Source organism: Saccostrea cucullata, unplaced genomic scaffold (assembly GCF_032062105.1).
Source record: "Saccostrea cucullata isolate Sc308-1 unplaced genomic scaffold, CSIRO_AGI_Scuc_v1 ctg598, whole genome shotgun sequence".
In the NCBI taxonomy this organism is placed as follows: domain Eukaryota; kingdom Metazoa; phylum Mollusca; class Bivalvia; order Ostreida; family Ostreidae; genus Saccostrea; species Saccostrea cuccullata.
The window spans coordinates 106077-127591 of NW_026919614.1; the positions used below are offsets into that span (position 1 = coordinate 106077).

Consider the following 21515-nt stretch of genomic DNA (forward strand, 5'->3'; position numbering starts at 1 on the left):
GAAGGGGGGCATGTCGCTTTGCTGCTGTCTGTCGGTCGGTCGGTCTGTCACTTTTCCATTTAGTTTCCGCTCATTTTCTTCACAACCGTTGCACATACTGAAATGAAATTTGGTATACAGATATATCTCATGAATATCTAGGTCAAGTCTCTGTTTTGGGTACTGTAATTGTGATTTTTGACAGAGTTATGCCCCTTGGACTTAAAAAAAATCCATTATTTGCAGTTTCCGCTCATTTTCTTTGCAACCGTTTGGCATACTGAAATGAAATTTGGTATACAGATATATCTCATGAATATCTAGGTCAAGTTCTGTTTTGGGTACGGTTGCACCATTTTTTACAGAGTTATGCCCCTTGGACTTAAAAAAAAATCCATTATTTGCAGTTTCCGCTTATTTTCTTTGCAATTGTTGCATGTACTGTAATGAAATTTGGTATACAGATATATCAAATTATTATCTAGGTCAAGTTTTGTTTTGGGTACGGTTGCACCATTTTTGACAGAGTTATGCCCCTTGGACTTAAAAAAAATTCCATTATTTGCAGTTCCTGCTCATTTTCTTTGCAACCGTTTCGCATACTGAAATGAAATTTGGTATACAGATATATCACATTAATATCTTGGCCAAGTTCTGTTTTGGGTACGATTGCACCATTTTTGACAGAGTTATGCCCCTTGGACTTGGAAAAATTCAAATTAGGGGGGAGGGGGGCATAAGTGTTTTACAAACATCTCTTGTTTTTTTGAAGTTTGAATAACGTTTTTTAAAGGTTTATTTTGTATGATAAATACAAGAATAGAGAGAAAGTACTATTCATTTTGTCATTTACTGACAACAAAAAGAGAATTCTTGCTTTCAAGAAAATGCCTATATTACAGTGAAGTATGGTAGCTTTCAAAACAATGAAATTTAATGCAGATGAAACCTTTTTATAGCACAAATCAACAGAATTTTTTTTCCCCACAAAATTTTTTGTTAAAAAGTTTTTGAAATTTTTGTTAGAGTGGTACATGTATGATTTTCTTTATTTTTTTTTAATTTCATTAAAATTTGATTCAAATTTTTTTTTAATTTCTTTAATTTTGTAAATCAATCATGTTCTTTTTATAGTTGTATACATGTAAATCAAGACATTAATTAGTTTAAAGTATTTCTTTAAAATTTTCAGTCCATGAATTAATTATAAATATTGAAGAAATAGCTCATTGCAGAAAATTTAATTTGAATGTTCAAATCAGGTGATTATTTTTTCCTGACTCTGTAGATACTTTTTGTGATTTTCCGACACTGGAGAGTTCTGTTGTAGGCAGTAGGACTAGGACTAATGGAGCCGACTCCTGAGGTATCATTTTCACCTGCTTCAACTGCACAGGGAAGGCAACCCACAGAAACCTCCGTAACACTCACACCACATGAAAGTAAGTACAGGAAAAACAAAGAAAAACTGTATGGCACAATTAATGGTAACTACTCATCCATCTTCAGCTTAGGATGAACCAGTTGTTATGAATTTTAATTTATAGCATCTTTAAATACCACCCCCCCCCCCTTCCCAAACTTTGGAGACTAAAAGTTGGGATAAAAATAACCATAATTCTAATACCACAGACTGTTTGCATGGTGAGCCATAAGTTCTCTACAACAGTTTATGACATATGGTTCTTGAGTCCAAGCCCAGGGTCTGGCAGTAAAAGTCATGTAAAAGAAATACAGCACACAACTGAGAGGTTTGTCTCCAGGACATCTACATTGCAACAAGATCCAAAATTGTGAAATTCATGTCCCCAAATGTGGGATTTAGGCCCCATTTTAGTATGAGTTTGTCATAAATTGGAAAGGCATACCTTTCAAATCTTTACTCTTAAATATTTAGGGTGCTATTATATAGGGCTTCTGAAACTTGTCTAATCTGAAATACTCTGGGAGACAAATTGTGTCCAAATTTTACAGTGAAATGGATTACACAGGTAAAGAATTAGACAGCTTTTATTACTGTGTGTACATGTATAACATGCAAGTATAAATACATGTAAATATTTATAAATATATTCTGGAATTGATGATTACAGATGCAACCCCAGAAGCAGTAGCCAGAATCTCTGAGGATATTTCTGTTAGAGTCAATCGAATCAAACTGTTCAGTGATAGCCCCAGGATTTCTCAGTCAGAGAGGACTGTGAGGTAAGTCTGACAGAAAAGCATACTGAATGAAATAAAATCATCATTTGATAGTAAAAGGTAAAAAAAAATAACAAGTACTGTACTTAAGTACAAAGAGAGAGAGAGAGTAAATATATATTTTAAAATTTGATGCGGCACGAATCTTTTAGAAAGAATACAGAAGAAGTTTTTCTTTTACATGTATATTATTTTTATGCCCCACTTCAAAGAAGGGAGGGCATATTGCTTTGCTGCTGTCTGTCGGTCCATTTAGTTTCCATTCATTTTCTTCACAATCGTTGCACATACTGAAATGAAATTTGGTATACAGATTAGTCAGATGAATATCTAGGTCAAGTTCTGTTTTGGGTATGATCGCTCCATAATTGACAGAGTTATGCCCCTTGGACTTAGAAAAATTCCATCTATTTGCAGTTTCCGTTCATTTTCTTTGGAGAGGTTGCACATATTGAAATGGAATTTAGTATACAGATTAGTCAGATGAATATCTAGTTCAAGTTCTGTTTTGGGTATGATCGCACCATTTTTGACAGAGTTATGCCTCTTGGACTTAGAAAAATTCCAATTTGTGGGGGAGGGGGGCATAAGTTTTTACAAACATCTCTTGTTTTTTTTATTAAAGTGATGTGAAGTTTGTATGTTTTCATGAACAGGTAGAATTGCTTTATTTAGTCTTGATTTTCCATGCAAACCTACAAAAATTGAATAAATTCTGGATTTTTGGAGAGAGTACATCTCCAAGATCCTCACTGCATCTTTCTTTCCAAAAAAAATGTAATCCTTGATTAGTTTTGACATGTTTTTTGTATACTTTTGATATTTCATGCTGAGTTGTTCCCAGAAGCCATTATATCTGGCTATTACATGTTTTCAATGGATTGATGAAATGCTTTGCCTACTCCAAATATTAATGACACAATTAAAACCCAACTAGGACAAGCAGAACATTCCGATATTAGAAACTACTTGTCTGTATTTTTAACTACATTTAATAAAACTAAAGCCCTGTCTTCAAGGTAAGTTTTTGCAAGTAATGTACCACACAGATAACAAAATATGGGTGAGATGTAAAATAATAAGGATTTGAGTTCATTAGATGATGTTGGAGAGTCTGAAAAAGGAGCCACTGCAATATGCTTTTATAAGTGGAAACATTCTTTTTTAGCACACTGTAAAGGCATGTCATGTTGATGGCTCTAGGGGGTAGTATGTTCTTTGTTGTTATTAATTGTAGAGGAGTATATGTACCGTATAGTAATTCCATACTGTCTATCACACTAACTAAATTGAATTTTGTTTTACTACTACTCTAGCTCTACGAAGCTTCCTAGAAAACTTGCAGTGAACCAAAAGAGTAGTACCACATGGCAAGTGGACAGGACAAAGCCCCGAGTGGTGGACGTGAGGGGTCAGTTACAGTCCACCCCCACCAAAGCCAGGAGGGAACAGAAAGTTAATGCTCACATAGGTACTATAATGTTACAAGTCTCTAAACTGTAAACCACCCCCACCAAATCCAGGAGGGAGCAGAAAGTTAATGCTCCTGTAGGTATTATAATGTTACAATTCTGTAAACTGTAAACCACCCCCACCAAATCCAGGAGGGAGAAGAAAGTTAATGCTCACATAGGTACTATAATGTTACAATTCTGTAAACTGTAAACCACCCCCACCAAAGCCAGGAGGGAGCAGAAAGTTAATGCTCACATAGGTACTATAATGTTACAATTCTGTAAACTGTAAACCACCCCCACCAAATCCAGGAGGGAGCAGAAAGTTAATGCTCACATAGGTACTATAATGTTACAATTCTGTAAACTGTAAACCACCCCCATCAAAGCCAGGAGGGAGAAGAAAGTTAATGCTCACATAGGTACTATAATGTTACAATTCTGTAAACTGTAAACCACCCCCATCAAAGCCAGAAGGGAGCAGAAAGTTAATGCTCACATAGGTACTATAATGTTACAATTCTGTAAACTGTAAACCACCCCCACCAAAGCCAGAAGGGAGCAGAAAGTTAATGCTCCTATAGGTACTATAATGTTACAATGCTATAAACTGTAAACCACCCCCACCAAAGCCAGGAGGGAGCAGAAAGTTAATGCTCCTTTAGGTACTATAATGTTACAATTCTGTAAACTGTAAAACCTGAAAAATGTTGGCATCTTTGATGTTGAGGCTTCTGTGCTGACCTTTAATCTTACATGAAAATCCCCACAATCACTCTATAGCTACCTCTTATTGGATTGTGATAATGTCTGTATATCAGTTTAGTTAAAGATTTCAAAAACATTTGTGTGTTCTAACAGACGCTGTCTTATCTGATTACTGGGATTACTCGCATCGGCCACACAATTCACCTTTATTGCTTAAGCATAAAATTAATCATATCTTTATTTTTTAGGCCTAAAAGCATTGGACTTGAAACAGGATCTGTCCCTGAATGAGAGTGATAGGCTTTCTGCTGATGTGTCAACTTTAGTGCAGAGGGAGCAATCAACTCTGATTACTTCAACATCAAGAAATTCTAGTGCACAATCAACACCTAGGAAAAATCATTCTCTCAATAATTTTAATAACAATGAGCCATTCTGTGATAAAACCCCAACAAACAAATATAGAACTGATGTTAAAGTGGAACAAGGTGGCAGCATGCACAGTGACATGAATAAGTCAGCGACTGATTTTTTAGTGGATGAGATATTTGGGGAAACTCCTAAGGGGTCCCCACTCCGTGTCCAGAAGTCGCCATCAGATTATCTGGTGGAGGAGGTCCTGTCCTCAGGTGTCCTCAACTCTCCGTTCATGGACCAGTCACAGGATATAGGTAAGTTAGTGATAACTATGTATTACTGAACTACACCACACAGGTAAGTTAGTGATAACTTTATGTATTACTGAACTACACCACACATGTAAGTTAGAGATAACTTTATGTATTACTGAACTACACCACACAGGTAAGTTGGAGATAACGTTATGTATTACTGAACTACACCACACATGTAAGTTAGAGATAACTTTATGTATTACTGAACTACACCATACAGGTAAGTTAGTGATAACTTTATGTATTACTGAACTACACCACACATGTAAGTTAGTGATAACTTTATGTATTATTGAACTACACCACACATGTAAGTTAGTGATAACTTTATGTATTACTGAACTACACCACACAGGTAAGTTAGTGATAACTATGTATTACTGAACTACACCACACATGTAAGTTAGTGATAACTTTATGTATTACTGAACTAAACCACACAGGTAAGTTAGTGATAACTTTATGTATTACTGAACTACACCACACATGTAAGTTAGTGATAACTTTATGTATTACTGAACTACACCACACAGGTAAGTTAGTGATAACTTTATATATTACTGAACTACACCACACATGTAAGTTAGTGATAACTTTATGTATTACTGAACTACACCACACAGGTAAGTTAGAGATAACTATGTATTACTGAACTACACCACACAGGTAAGTTAGAGATAACTTTATGTATTACTGAACTACACCACACAGGTAAGTTAGAGATAACTTTATGTATTACTGAACTACACCACACATGTAAGTTAGTGATAACTTTATGTATTACTGAACTACACCACATGGGTAAGTTAGTGATAACTTTATGTATTACTGAACTACACCACACAGGTAAGTTAGTGATAACTTTATGTATTACTGAACTACACCACACAGGTAAGTTAGTGATAACTTTATGTATTACTGAACTACACCACACAGGTAAGTTAGAGATAACTTTATGTATTACTGAACTACACCACACAGGTAAGTTAGTGATAACTATGTATTACTGAACTACACCACACAGGTAAGTTAGTGATAACTTTATGTATTACTGAACTACACCACACAGGTAAGTTAGAGATAACTTTATGTATTACTGAACTACACCACACAGGTAAGTTAGAGATAACTTTATGTATTACTGAACTACACCACACATGTAAGTTAGTGATAACTTTATGTATTACTGAACTACACCACATGGGTAAGTTAGTGATAACTTTATGTATTACTGAACTACACCACACAGGTAAGTTAGTGATAACTTTATGTATTACTGAACTACACCACACAGGTAAGTTAGAGATAACTTTATGTATTACTGAACTACACCACACAGGTAAGTTAGTGATAACTTTATATATTACTGAACTACACCACACAGGTAAGTTAGTGATAACTTTATGTATTACTGAACTACACCACACAGGTAAGTTAGTGATAACTTTATGTATTACTGAACTACACCACACAGGTAAGTTAGAGATAACTTTATGTATTACTGAACTACACCACACATGTAAGTTAGTGATAACTTTATGTATTACTGAACTACACCACACAGGTAAGTTAGTGATAACTTTATGTATTACTGAACTACACCACACAGGTAAGTTAGTGATAACTATGTATTACTGAACTACACCACACAGGTAAGTTAGTGATAACTTTATGTATTACTGAACTACACCACACATGTAAGTTAGTGATAAACTTTATGTATTACTGAACTACACCACACATGTAAGTTTGTGATAACTTTATGTATTACTGAACTACACCACACATGTAAGTTAGTGATAACTTTATGTATTACTGAACTACACCACACATGTAAGTTAGTGATAACTTTATGTATTACTGAACTACACCACACAGGTAAGTTAGTGATAACTATGTATTACTGAACTACACCACACATGTAAGTTTGTGATAACTTTATGTATTACTGAACTACACCACACAGGTAAGTTAGTGATAACTTTATGTATTACTGAACTACACCACACATGTAAGTTAGTGATAACTTTATGTATTACTGAACTACACCACACAGGTAAGTTAGTGATAACTTTATATATTACTGAACTACACCACACAGCTAAGTTAGTGATAACTTTATGTATTACTGAACTACACCACACAGGTAAGTTAGTGATAACTTTATGTATTACTGAACTACACCACACAGGCAAGTTAGTGATAACTTTATGTATTACTGAACTACACCACACAGGTAAGTTAGTGATAACTATGTATTACTGAACTACACCACACAGGTAAGTTAGTGATAACTTTATGTATTACTGAACTACACCACACAGGTAAGTTAGTGATAACTATGTATTACTGAACTACACCACACAGGTAAGTTAGTGATAACTTTATGTATTACTGAACTACACCACACAGGTAAGTTAGTGATAACTTTATGTATTACTGAACTACACCACACAGGTAAGTTAGTGATAACTTCATATATTACTGAACTACACCACACAGGTAAGTTAGTGATAACTTTATGTATTACTGAACTACACCACACATGTAAGTTACTGATAACTTTATGTACTTTGTATTACTGAACTACACCACACATGTAAGTTAGTGATAACTTTATGTATTACTGAACTACACCACACATGTAAGGTTGTGATAACTTTATGTATTACTGAACTACACCACACATGTAAGTTTGTGATAACTTTATGTACATTGTATTACTGAACTACACCACACATGTAAGTTAGTGATAACTTTATGTACTACTTGGGGGCGGACAAATAGATTTTTAAGGCACTTGTCCAAGGGCAAGTACATTGTCAAAATTCACTTGCCCTTCCTGAATTTTTGCTTGCCCTTCCATGCTGCATTTATAAATATTTCAAAAAGGAGGAAGACAAAAACTGAGAAGATCATACAAACCCTTTGCCCAGCTTCAAATCTATGGCTTACGTATTGATTTTATTTTTGACAAGTCACTTGCCCACGGGCTAGTAGCTGATAAAGTTTCACTTGCCCAACTCTAAAATCCACAAGCCCCGGGCGTTGGGCAATGGGATTTGTCATCCCCTGACTACTGAACTACACCACACATGTAAGTTAGTGATATCTCTCTAACTTATCACCAAATCACACCACATGGTCACGAAATACAGAAATACAAGGTTTGACACTAAAATTGAAGCATGGGAGTCAGAAGTACAGTCTCTGAAACATTCTAAATGAGCCAATGCTGAATTAGTGGGTGAACAGTAAAGCTAACCATCAGTTAAAGTGAAAAGACATTGAACGCCAAATCGTAATGCAAGCACAAAGTGTAAGGCAAAGAAACAAATGCAAGATGAACAATTTACGAGGGGTGATCAAAAAGTTCGCTAACTATCTCTATATTTCTCTATATATATACAAAACTACAGTTCAGATCAGAATGAAATTTGTCACACCTGTAGTCATGCAAATGTTCTTTAAATAGCATATGAAATGTAATGATTTTCTCCATCAATGTGTAATTGACGTCATTATCTAACCTACTACCACTCTTTTGCTGGGGAGTTGAGAAAGCTCTATCTCGCAAGATTTCTGGGGCACATGGCATTTTTAGCTCACCTGAGCTTTGCTCAAGTGAGCTTTTCTGATCACCCATTGTCCGTCGTCCGTCCGTCCGTCTAGCTGTCCGTCTGTCTGTCCGTCCGTCTGTTAACTTTTCACATTTTCAACTTCTTCTCAAGAACCACTGGGCCATTTTAACCAAACTTGGTACAAAGCATACTTGGGTGAAGGGAAATTTAAATTGTTAAATAAAGGGCCAGGTCCACTTCCAAAGGGAGATAATCAAGAAAATACAAAAATAGGGTGGGGTCATTAAAAAATCTTCTTCTTGAGAACCACTGGGCCAGAAGAACTGAAAATTATGTGGAAGCATCCTGAAGTAGTGTAGATTTTAAATTGTAAAAATCATGACCCCCGGGGGTAGGGCGGGGCCACAATAGGGAATCCAAGTTTTACATAGAAATATATAGGAAAAATCTTTAAAAATCTTCTTCTCAAGAACCAGTGGACCAGGAAAGCTGAAACTTTTGTGGAACCATCCTTGGGTAGTGTAGATTCTAATTTTAAAAATCATGACCCCTGGGGGTAGGGCGGGGCCACAATAGGGAATCAAAGTTTTACATAGAAATATATAGGAAAAATCTTAAAAAATCTTCTCAAGAACCAGTGGGCCAGGAAAACTGAAACTTATGTGGAAGCATCCTGAAGTAGTGTAGAATTTGAATTGTAAAAATCATGACCCCCGGGGGTAGGACGGGGCCACAATAGGGAATCCAAGTTTTACATAGAAATATATAGGAAAAATCTTTAAACTTCTTCTTCTGAAGAACCAGTGGGCCAGGAAAGCTCTAACTTAGTGAAAGCATCTTTGGGTAGTGTAGATTCTAATTTTAAAAATCATGACCCCTGGGGGTATGGCGGGGCCACAATGGGCAATCCAAGTTTTACATAGAAATACAATGTACAGTAAAACTCGTTTAGTACGAACATGGATATAGCGAATTCAGGGATATAGCGAAGTTTTTCTGGGTCCCCGGCAAAAATCTCAACAAATCCTTGTAAAATTTTACGGTTATAACAAACTCTGATATAAGGAATTTACGGATATAGCGAACTGATTTTGGGTCCCGTTGAAGTTAAATATAATGAAATTTACATCTTTTACAACGAACTTTTAGAGATCTCAAAATTTGATAAATTGAACTAACTTATTTTTGTTCATGGAATTGTATATATAATTCAATTCACAATAAAATCCTTAGTTATCGAAGGTATGTTTTGTAATATTTGCTTCCCTAACATATTTGGTAGTAATACTTGAAGGAAAACATGCATATTGCGATTTCACTTTATATGGTTTTACGAATTCGTTATACTGATATAACGAATTACGGATATAGCGAATTAAATTCACAGGTCCCTAGGACTTCGCTATAACCGAATTTTACTGTATATATAGAGGATATTCAATGTTTTGTAGTTGAATATGGAATTTATTTCACGAGTGGGACAGGATTTTTTATATTTTCACGAGTGCGAAGCACGAGTGAAAATATCAAAAAATCCTGTCTCACGAGTGAAATAAATTCCATATTCAACTACAAAACATTGAATTTTCTGTTTATTACATTTAAAAAAAAAACTTTGATTTTTCCTTTGCCTCTGTCTTTTTGTAATACAGTTACAGGCTACATGACGTCATAGTTGAGCGGTTGAGACGTCATAGCTAAGTGAGGTGAAAACACTGAAAACATGGATTTAGCAACATATTTTTGGTAATTTTGACAGTTTTATTCGCTATCAGAATGGTTTATTTATTTACAACTATCTTATATTTGGTCAAGGAAGATTTTTTGGCAACAATCTTCGTTATGGGAAGGGAAATCGAAGGTTTTCCCGCACTTCTGATATTCGTCACACTGTGACAGGATATCATTTTGATATCCTTTCACACTGTGACAGGATATCATTTTTATTCAATGAATAAATTACAGTATTTCACGGGTAAAAATGTAATAAAGGAAAAATCTTTAAAACAATCTTCTCAAGAACCAGTGGGCCAGGAAAGCTGAAACTTTTGTGGAAGCATCATCGGGAAGTGTAGATTCTAAATTGTAAAAATCATGACCCCTGGGGTTAGGGCGGGGCCACAATAGGGAATCCAAGTTTTACATAGAAATATATAGGAAAAATCTTTAAAAATCTTCTTCTGAAGAACCAGTGGGCCTTTGGGTAGTGTAGATTCTAATTGTTAAAAATCATGACCCGGGGGGGGGGGGGGGGGGGGGGGGGGGGGGGTAGGGAGGGGCCACATTAGGGAATCATAGTTTTATATAGAAATATATTGGAAAATTCTTCTTCTCAAGCACCAGTGGGCCAGGAAAGCTGAAACTTAGGTGGAAGCAATCTGGGGTAGTGTAGATTCTTAATTATTCAAATAAAGATGGGGTTTGGGAGGGGGTAGGGGGCCACAATAGATGTAAGAAGAGGGGAAATCTGGTAAAGAAGTGCATCACCAAAGTTACTCATGTGAGCGATGTGGCCCATGGGCCTCTTGTTTACAGTAGTGACAGCAGTGATAATCTAATGATTCGAACAATTTTATGCCGAAAGAACAATGCATTGCCAAGGATTGAACTCCAAATAGTAGATTGTCAAGTAAGGAAAATTTAGAATATTTTATTTTATCAGCTTTAAAATGGGATGATTTTCAAAACTCTGTTATAACAAAGTCACTGGGACCTATGAAATTACTTTGCTATCTCTGTAATTCATTATATCCGTATAAGGAATTTGTTAAATTTGTATAGTTGGGGATCCAAGAGAACTTTGCTATATCCGTGAATTCGCAATATCTGTTTTCGTACTAAGCGAGTTTTACTGTTTCAGGTCGTGACAGTTATCAATGCTTTAATTGCAATTCTGCCAGGGAGTCACAATCTGTTCTTCAATACCTCTAGGCCCTTGCACACATATTTTCCTTTAAAATTTCAATCCTTCTAACATGTCCAGTGACAACAAAGAAACACAGTTTGATACATTAGTGAATGCTGAATGGAAGGTGAATGCAAAGTGAACTAATGGTGAGCAATAACAACTCTTTGTGAACAATGAATGCGAGAAGTTGGGGAATGTTTAATGCAAAACTAAGAACGGTGAGCACAAGCTGAAGAGACCTTGAACAAATGCTGAACAAACAGTGACCAAATGAAAAAAACTGGAGATTGGAACAATTCAGCATGCTCGGGGACTGAACTTAAATCTCTTAAAAACTCCTGTTATTGTTCCCCCCCCCTCCTCCACCTTTACAAAGTTGCTTTGTGAAGCAATTAGGAGAGACAATACAGGAGTGATACCCCCCACTCCCTGATAATAATATCAAAATATGTAAAACTTCTCTGTTGAGTTCAATTACTAAATTATTTATGATTGTGCTTAACTCTCCATTTATAACTTGATAAGTTACTGGTAGTATATTATTGCATTATATTGGCATCAGCTGTCTCAGTTCTCCATTGTATCTCATATATTATTTGTGTATCAGTTCATGGTCCAGATATGTTGAAATATTGGATATTGCATTTGGTTCTGTAAAATGCACTCTGGTAGCTAGCTGTAGGCAATGAAAACAATATATTTCAAGAAAGTGTAGGGTAATCATAAAATTTTAATTTTGGGAACTTATTTTCAGGGATTTTCTCTGTCTCATTGGGCTAGCATTTGTAAATCTTATTATAGCTTTATTATTCTCATCTGCCGTGGAGCTAATCAGTGTACCACCACATACAATATTGTGTTCATTACTATTGATTTTCTCTCTGTAATGGCCTTAATTTGATCCTGTAGACAACATGCATACTCTCAGTGACCACATATACTTATATATTACATATCCTGTTTTCTTTTGAGGCCAAGAGACCCTGAAATTGTACTCTATTTTGTAGCCTACTTAGTCTGAAATGCAATGTTTATAATTTATTGAAATTTTATGTTTTAAATAATTCCTGAAATTTATTACACTTGATCTTTTCCCCCTAACAGATTGATAAATTTTATGGAAATGTTTAAATAATACAAGCTAGACACAAAATATCATATTAAAATGATTTATTGTTCATTTAAGTTATTCATGCAAATTAATAAAACATTGTTATAACAAATGTATGCAGAAAATAAACAGTAAGGATTTGTAACTAAATACAACTACTGATGTATAGAATCAGTTTTACTACTGTGTCCCATAAACATGATAAATGTAACTAATGTTACTTATTTGTTTTATTGAAAATTAGGGAGGGGAGATGAGTAGCTTAATTTGATTTATTTTATTTTTCTCTTTTTGAATCTTGCTAGAAAATAACCTTTAATAAGATATTTATTTTTTATGAGTCCTGACAAGTTTATTGTTCTAGTCATTTTTATGACCTTTTTATGATCTATGGTGTACAGAAATTATCATCAAATAAATTTAGAATAAAATTTTCCTAAGGTTAAGGTTGTTGATATGTTTACAATTCAGTTCAATTCAGTTAGTTTACATGTTAAAATACTATTGTGACCGTGCCAAGAATTTAAAGGAAAAGTTGAACCATCTGGAAGACATGAAAATGCTCTTGATATGCATCATATTGGATCTTGATTAAGCAACATTTGTAAGGGCACGCTCAGTGTGTGTTTTGAAGTGAGCTATAAATAGAAATCACAGCCAGCTTTGATTAGCATTTAGGGTGAAATGAATGACAACAGACAGCCCTATCGGGCAGGTGTAATTGTTGTGTTGTGATGAGAAAAGTCTAGAAATTGTTGACAAAATCGGTGTAAAAGTGTTAGCTGGATGTCTGGATTTATAAGGCTACTGAGGAATATAGTTTTATTAATGTCAGATCGGTCAACCATACTAAAAAGGTGAGATGTCAGCTGATATAGTAGTCTACTGTATTTATTTCCTCTGTCAATTGTTCTGTCATTCATGTTAAGGATTTGTTTAAGACTAGGTATTTGACATTTTTTTGTGTGGAAACACACACAATTTCACCGATTCTCTGAACTGTGGAAAATTCTTCAGCACAATCAAACCCTTGTTGCTATATTTCACACTTACAGTAATCCTTATTGCAGTGCATTTATATTTTCAGATGGGAAACATTTCACTGAAGGTGAATTGAAAAGTGATATTGGAGAAAGTAAAAAGATGCTTCATATTGAGAAATCAGTGGAGGATTTAGAGAGAGGTTTGAGTGAAATAAACTGTAGTGGTGACTTCACACGGACAGACAAATCGGCCCCTTATCTACAGCGGCCCCATTCACCTGTGGCTGAATTCTTAGATCACTTGGAGTTTGAACCTACTGAAAAAAGTCAGGGAATTTTAGAAAAACAAGTAGATGCATTATCTGATCTTGAGAGTTCAAGGTCATCTCAAGGATTAGAGGCATCAGACAAAGAAAATGTTGCCACCCCAGCAGCCTGCATTGCTTCAGTACCAGAATACCAGAACTCGGTCCTACCCTCCTTTGATGAAGAGGTTGATGTAGAGCTGAGACAGGAAGGAATACCTGTACCTATTACCCCCTCAGCGGGAATCCCTATCATCAGTAAGTGTCCTGCTAAAGGAAGGGTTCTGGCCCCGGAATCATGAAACATCTCAAGCTTAAGTCAAAGTTTTTATTTTATACTTTAAATTTAAATTTGAAAATAAATCTGTTTCATGACCCTGAGGCCTGATTACTCATCTTTTGTCTGTCTATCTGTTTGTCAACTTTTTACATTTTCAAATTCTTCTCAAGAACTACTGGACCATTTTTTAACCAATATTACTGTGGATTCTAAATTGTTAAAATGAAGTGCCAAGTCCCATTAGAAGGAGAGATAATCAAGAAAAGAAAGAAAAACTAGTTTTAATTGTAATGGGGACCATTACAGATGTTCCCCAAACGCTCCCCAACTCCCTTTTTGTGCCTAATTCGTGTAAGACATTATTGAAATTTGATCAGTATCGGGGGATTTCATCAAAGAATTATAAAAGTTACAATGATATCAACTATATGTCATTTAACGCATTGTATGCACAAGCACGGGCACGCACATGCAAGATGATAATGGCATGTTGTCTAAACCATTAAATTATCTATATTTCATGAGAATCAATTAGAAAATCTTTAAAATATACATGTTACTGTTTTTCAAATATATTGGTCATTTAGCATATTTTGTGCACGCATGTACATGCAAGCATTTTCATGCATTCAATTTTGATTGTACCATAATGTAGGAATCAATTTTACCTCTTCATATTCTAAATTTCATCCTGTTATGTTGAAAACTAAGAAAGTAGGCATTTAAAGTTTCAGCCAATCAGATTGCAGCACACGTGCATGTGCATGCTTTCATGATAAGTCTTATATATCATACTGTAGAACCTCATAATGTATGACCATGTTCAAAATTTCAAAGGATTTTGTCAAAAAACAAGAAAGATACTGAGACTTTAGTTTCAACCAATCAGAGCGAAGCGCACGTGCATGCGCGTGAGATCATGCTATTTTGACCCTGTCATCACGTCTGTACTACTAAAATATACTTATATTATGAGTTTCAAAGCCTGTCTATCAGGGGTTATCTGTACTAAAACCGCATGAGGTACATCTAAAATATACTTATATTATGAGTTTCAAAGCATATAATCAAAAAATAGAAAAGTCACGGCTATATCTATTATATTGGTCATTTTACGTGTTGCTCGTGCGTGCTCTTGCAAGCACGTGCGTGCAAAATGACCTTTGTTCCGCAAATCTACATAACATGCCTACTGACCCTAAAAAGGTTTCACCTAAGTCAGATGTGTAGTTTACAAGATCACTCGCGGACAAAATTTTCCCAGGAAGAAATAATAATAATAGTAAGAAACAGAGTAAAAACAATGTGTTCCCCAACTTCGTTTGGGGAACATAATTAAGTAAATCAGGTACTAAATATTTTTAAAAATGTAATATATAAACTCAGTATTTACACCTCTATATCAATTTATTTGATATCTTAAAACATTTTCTCATGATAGTTTAGATCTTCCTTAAATAACAAAAAGAAGAGAATGGGAAAGGATGTGAATACAACTTACAAGGATAAACTTTTAAGTTTTTTGATTTAAAAAAAGGACCTGTGAAGGTACTCTTCTTGAAAATAAGTTGTTGATTAATAAAGGAAGAGAACCCAGTACCTGATGTTTCTGACATTGTAGGAAATAATGAATTTAATAAGAAGCCCTAACAGTAAATCAGAACTTTCAATCCATCAAAAGATGGCATCAGCCTGGAAGATTAGTATTTTATTAGGTCCCTCTTGACTTGTCCAGGAACTGGCTTGTTTATTGATCTTAAATGAAGCTTCTTAGATTTTCAGACAGCAAAGCTATTTTGTTTTTTTCATCAGACTTCTCTCATTATGGTATGACATTAAATTATAAGTTCCTTGTAGAGATATTAGTTGATTAGACAGATTGACAAGGCCTAGCAGGAGACGTCAACATCCAAAGTGTGTGTCCTGTAGGCTAGAGGAATAGAAGTGTTTTGTAAAGAAAATCTAACAGATATAATCCTGATGAATAATAGAAGAATTCAATATTGCAGTTAGGTCCCTATGTATCAACCCTATGTAAATCTGTGTAGGTTTAATTCCAGGTCCACTCACTTATAATAGCCTCAGAATTCTAGAAGACATAAATAACCAAGCAAGGTTGCAGGGTTTGCTCGAAATTTGAATCTTTTATTTATTTGGGAGAGTATTCATCGCTCCTGTTTGGTCGGTACAGTAATTTTTCAACCCTGAAAGCTTTTACTGTACCCTTAAGATTATCTTTTTTCTGTCTGTGTTTGGTGTATCAGACTTTGGACAGGAAAAGAATGTTAAAAATTCCATTGTCTATTTGATCATAATTATTCATCAAGAATTTCAGTGAATGTTATTCTGTGAAAACATGAAGGTTATCATTTAACATCTTTCTGTTTTTCAGAAGATTCTATAAACTTCCAGGAAAGTCCCCTGTCAGAGGACATTAGGAAAATCTACAGGGAGGCCATGGGAGGGGAGGAGTCCAGCGTGGGAGGCTCAAATAAAGGTCAAGGTCACCCAGGTAAGGCAGGGAATCAGGTCATATTTAACTAAAATGTAACAAGGGCACCACAATGTGGAGCATCCGTTTGCAAAGAGCATATTTATAAATCGAGGCAGTATTTGACATCGATCCCAATGCAAACTACATCACTACTGTTTCACACAGCACTCACCCACAAACAAACACACACACATAATTGAATTACTATTTCCCCTCCAACGCCATGGTGAGGAGATAATTATAAGGTCAATCTCACCAAGGAAATGCATGAAATCAGATCATTTCTTAACAACTAAGCTTGCTATTGTGAATAGTATGCCACTTTGGCATTCGAGGTGTTATTGGGACAAGAGCAAAAAAAAACATCTGGAAGGTCATAGCACGTTGAACAGGAATAAGGAAAACTTAAATGTTCTAAATTAAAGAAAGAGAGATGTAAGTAAGTTGTTAGACATGAGTAAAACTTGCTCTAATTGTAACAGACCATTACAGATGTTCCCTAAACAATCCCCTACTCCCATTTGGTGCCTCATTCCCCATAAGCATTCAATGAGGCAAATTCCCTGTATTATAAAACTTTTACAGCTTGTAATGCATACTGGTACCCAGTATGTAGCAAAATAAGCCAAAGCTTATCAGATTTCAGTGCATGTACATGGTTTCAGTAATTTCCATACAGTGTCACATTATCTCATTGTTAATTATAATAAAACCATGGCTGCATTTTTGATTTTGAAGAATTCCACAGACTTTAGATTCTGAAACAATTGACATATCTCTGAATCAAGAATTTTGTCAGAATTGTATGATTATACATGTACATTAATACAATTTTGAGAAGGGCATTGTGCATTAAGAATCTCTTACACTTATTTTAACATACCCCCGGTATTGTAAACAATATTTTACCTGTGAACACATAAACAAATAAATAATTAATGTATGTCAAGGACTTTGCTGATTAGATGAAAAGGTAATTATTTTGCTAAACAAAGATACAAGAACGTAAGACATAACCATAGGTTCTAGTATTTATTTCTATTCTTAACCTCCTATGTATAGTGTCAACAATAGGTCATATCTACCCTTTACACAGCATAATGGTGCACATCACTAGTTATACAGGCCTGGTGTACCCCATTAGCTGGAGGAAACATTGATGTAATTGTTATCCCTCCGTGATATGAGAGAAACTATTGAGCTTTTATTGATGGAAGGGATGTTCACAAAGATAACCAAAGACAATGCAATAATACTCAGAATCATATTAAAGTTTTATCACTATCTTTGATGATTGCGTCAGGATATTTATTCGTCGTTAATGTCAGGAGGGTTTTCGTGGAAATGAAAAAAAAATCCAATATGTTATCTGCTTACTTTATCAGAGAGCTAACTATAGACAAATGAAATTTTTCATTAGGAGCGGGAATTGGAGCGAATTGTTGGTAAAGATTAATTTTCCTGATTATTTTTGCTCTTTCAGACATTTTTGATGAATTCCTCTGTACTGCAGACATGCATGGAGACTTGGACAGTGTTGAAATGCCTGTGTTTAGTCTGAACGATTCTGCAGAGGACATGGAGCCAGAAAACCAGTCCAGTGTGATCTCTCCTCCTGTAAACTCTGGGCAGAATGTATCAGGGGCCAAAGATGGTCAAAAACTAGTCAACAATAGATCTCCAAAGGTGTCCGACTTAAATGGAAACCCTGTCCACCACCATCTCTCTAGGGGTGTGGACCGCTTAATATTGGATAGACAGCTGAGTCGGACCTGGGAACAACTGGAACTGTCAATGGAGGTTCTGGACGACCTGATGGGGAAATCCCCGGAACATCAGTTCTCCCCCTTCCTTCAGTCCCCGCAGGAGGGATTTTTTGATCAGCCTAAGAAAACATCTTTTCCTGACTCTCCAGTGTGTCCTAAACCCAAAGACAATTCTTCTGAGGCTCTAGATACGTCAGACGACCTGGATGAATCCTTTGTTCCATTTAAGGATGGTTTTAGTCTGGAAGGGGGCACAACTCCAGCTAAAAAGAACACACAGATAAATTTAAACACTGATAAAGATGGTGGTGCAGGACCGAGCAGCACTGATGATTTATTGGCTAGATTTCAAAAACTTAAGCAGAAGACTTCACAGATTGTCTCAGATGGAACGTAACCTGCATTTTTAATGTCTAGTTGTGCATCAATGTACTAGTATTATATTAGAAAATTTTCACATGTATCCAAGTTTGAGTTGTATGAAATATGTTGCTCAAACTTATCCTAGTCTAGTTTAATTTATTGCAAAAAAAAATGGAGACTTTTTCTTTGGAGAGTTGCAACTGTATATTATTACTTTGATTATATTTGGTGAGTAAAACTTGCATTTAATCGCTGAAATATAAATGCCTGCTTTAATTCCCAAACAGACTGAGTTTCCCTGTGATAAATACATGTATGTCTGAATTTAAAGTAGGGAATTTTTTTTTCAAAATCAACTTTTTTTTCCATTTTGTTAAATACTACATGTATTACACAGGAAATATTTTTCTACATATTTATTTTCAGCCTCTTTAGGTGAATATATCTGTAATATTTGGTGTGTGTGTGTGTGTTTAAGTATAGTTTTCAGACATGGTTATGGTAGGAAAATTCAATTTTGATGTAATATTATGTGAAAAGCAAATACATGTACAATGAGTGTCAAAGTAGTTATTCATTATTGTTTTTTAACCTTTTAATTAGAGATGGCATTCAAATAATATTTTGTAACCAGTTAATTGTAAATATTTCTGACCCAGTATCAAGTTAATGGAACAGATTATGATAATACTATTCAAATTATATATCATTACAAAGCAATTTTTTTTTTTAAAGGGCAAATCTGATATTAAATTAGAATTCATTTGGTTAATTTTTCTTTAAAAAAGAATCATGTTGATGTAATCAACAACTTCCCTGCCTTTTCACAAGAATTTTCTTGGATGCCAAAGATGAATCACAGTAGAATTATTAAATTAAAAAAAATGTGGGAATGTTGAACCAATATCTTTTCACCACTGAAAGTGAATGAGGTGTACTTCTTAATTATTGACTCTCTTACACTATTATTTTTTATCTTTGGATAGTTTTAGGTGTATTTAAAAAATGCCTTCTATGTGTTTTCAAGGTGTTGAAAATTGCAAAGCTGTTGATTATAGTTTTCACAATTATAAGGGTGAATTTTGGGAGAACATGTTTTGAAAACAGTGGCATCTTGTGAAATGACAAATTGTTTGAATACAACATTGTACTTTTAAACACAGTGCCTAAGGTTTTATTTTCTAAAGAAGAGAAGGTACATATACTACAAAAAATATTAACTAACTGGTTATGAAAATTTTAACCAGTTACCATCTTTTCTACCGATTCGTTGGTTAACTGTTAGTTGTTGTCATCTCTACTTTTAATGCTTGTTATTCTCTTAGTACAATATAGTAAATTATTTTTTATGCAATGTAAAGAACTTAAAATGTGCACACAGATTATATACCAATAATTAAAATATTACAAAAGATTTTGTATCATTTGAGCTTTTAATGACCACTTTTTGTAAACAAAAGGTTGTTTTTTTTGGTCGGTTTGCAAAATAAATCTCAAATATAATCTGTAGAATGACAACATCTATGTGTATTTATTTGTTTGCATCCACAATTTTGTCTAGATGTTGATTTAGCCCTACTTTGGGTAATTAATTTATAGCATACTCTTCAAATTTCTTATTTTAATCAATGAAATGTTTTAAGGTTATCCGATCCTCAGGTTCTGAAAATCAGGTATTAAGTAATTGAAAATGCTCACAAAGATGTCTCTAATTCTCAAATTAAAATGTATTTACCCACGGTGTTTCTTTAAACTTCATCTTTAAATTTAATCATATTATATAGGGAAAATAAGTAAATCTGAAATAATTTTTCAGGAAATGCGATTTGAACTATTTACTGCATATTTTTTAATTGATAATTGATCAATAAATACATTTTAGGAATAAAAATCATAGGTATCCAGGCTTTTAAAGAAAGTTAATTGCATGAGTTTTACACTTATTTGGTACTTTACTTTCTCCTACTTACTTCCATCGGTTCATAATGCATAGTGTATGAAGTGTTTCCTTTCAAAGAAAACACCGTAAATCACTTCTAATTTCAAACCATGCTGATAAACATTGGTAACTAAGGCTAAATTTAAAGAATTTTGATTTTTTTTAAATATGCAAGTTTTACTTGATTTTATGAGGTACAAATGTCAACTTTTTTAATACCATTTGTTAAAACGTTAAAGAACATTGAATCATACGTAGAGGCATAAAATGAAAATTGTTGCATGAAAAAATTTCAATTTCAAGCTTTATTTTAAGACTTTTTGAATTTAATTATAAATTAAAGAGTTATCCTTCCTGGCTGAGGATCGTATATCCTTAAATAAATATATAAGATGAAACTTTTCTATGTGATTTGTCAAAAAATATGTATTATATGACTAAATCACTATGTTAAAGTATGTTTTGTAAAATGTTTAAATGTACATGACCTTGGAAAAAAGAAAGAAACATGGATATTTTACCTTGCATGTTGCAATCTAAATTTTAAAAACAAATTATTGTATGAATGAATTTTTTTTTTTTTGTCATTTGGGAAGGGGGTGGGGTTGTAAATTACTACCTTGTGGTAGCCACAATTTGATTTTGCAGGTTAAATACTGATTATGAAATTACAAAGTGTTTATACATGCATAAGAATTTTGCCAGTACATCAAATTTTGGCATACATGTATACCTAAATCCACTATTTCAATGTTCAGTTCATGTATA

The 21515-nt window shown here is 34.4% G+C and overlaps 1 protein-coding gene across 1 annotated transcript in view; it reads left to right on the forward strand.

Moving 5' to 3' along the window:
• Positions 1-20444, forward strand: part of LOC134234321 (uncharacterized) — a 33257-nt gene extending 12813 nt beyond the window's left edge. Inside the window, exons 12-18 of the mRNA XM_062716373.1 lie at positions 1310-1421; positions 2073-2184; positions 3498-3652; positions 4592-5014; positions 13705-14163; positions 16578-16697; positions 18163-20444. Coding sequence (XP_062572357.1) covers positions 1310-1421; positions 2073-2184; positions 3498-3652; positions 4592-5014; positions 13705-14163; positions 16578-16697; positions 18163-18842 — 2061 coding nt within the window. The 3' untranslated portion in view covers positions 18843-20444. The remainder of the gene's footprint in view (positions 1-1309; positions 1422-2072; positions 2185-3497; positions 3653-4591; positions 5015-13704; positions 14164-16577; positions 16698-18162) is intronic.
• The last annotated feature ends 1071 nt before the right edge of the window (positions 20445-21515 follow it).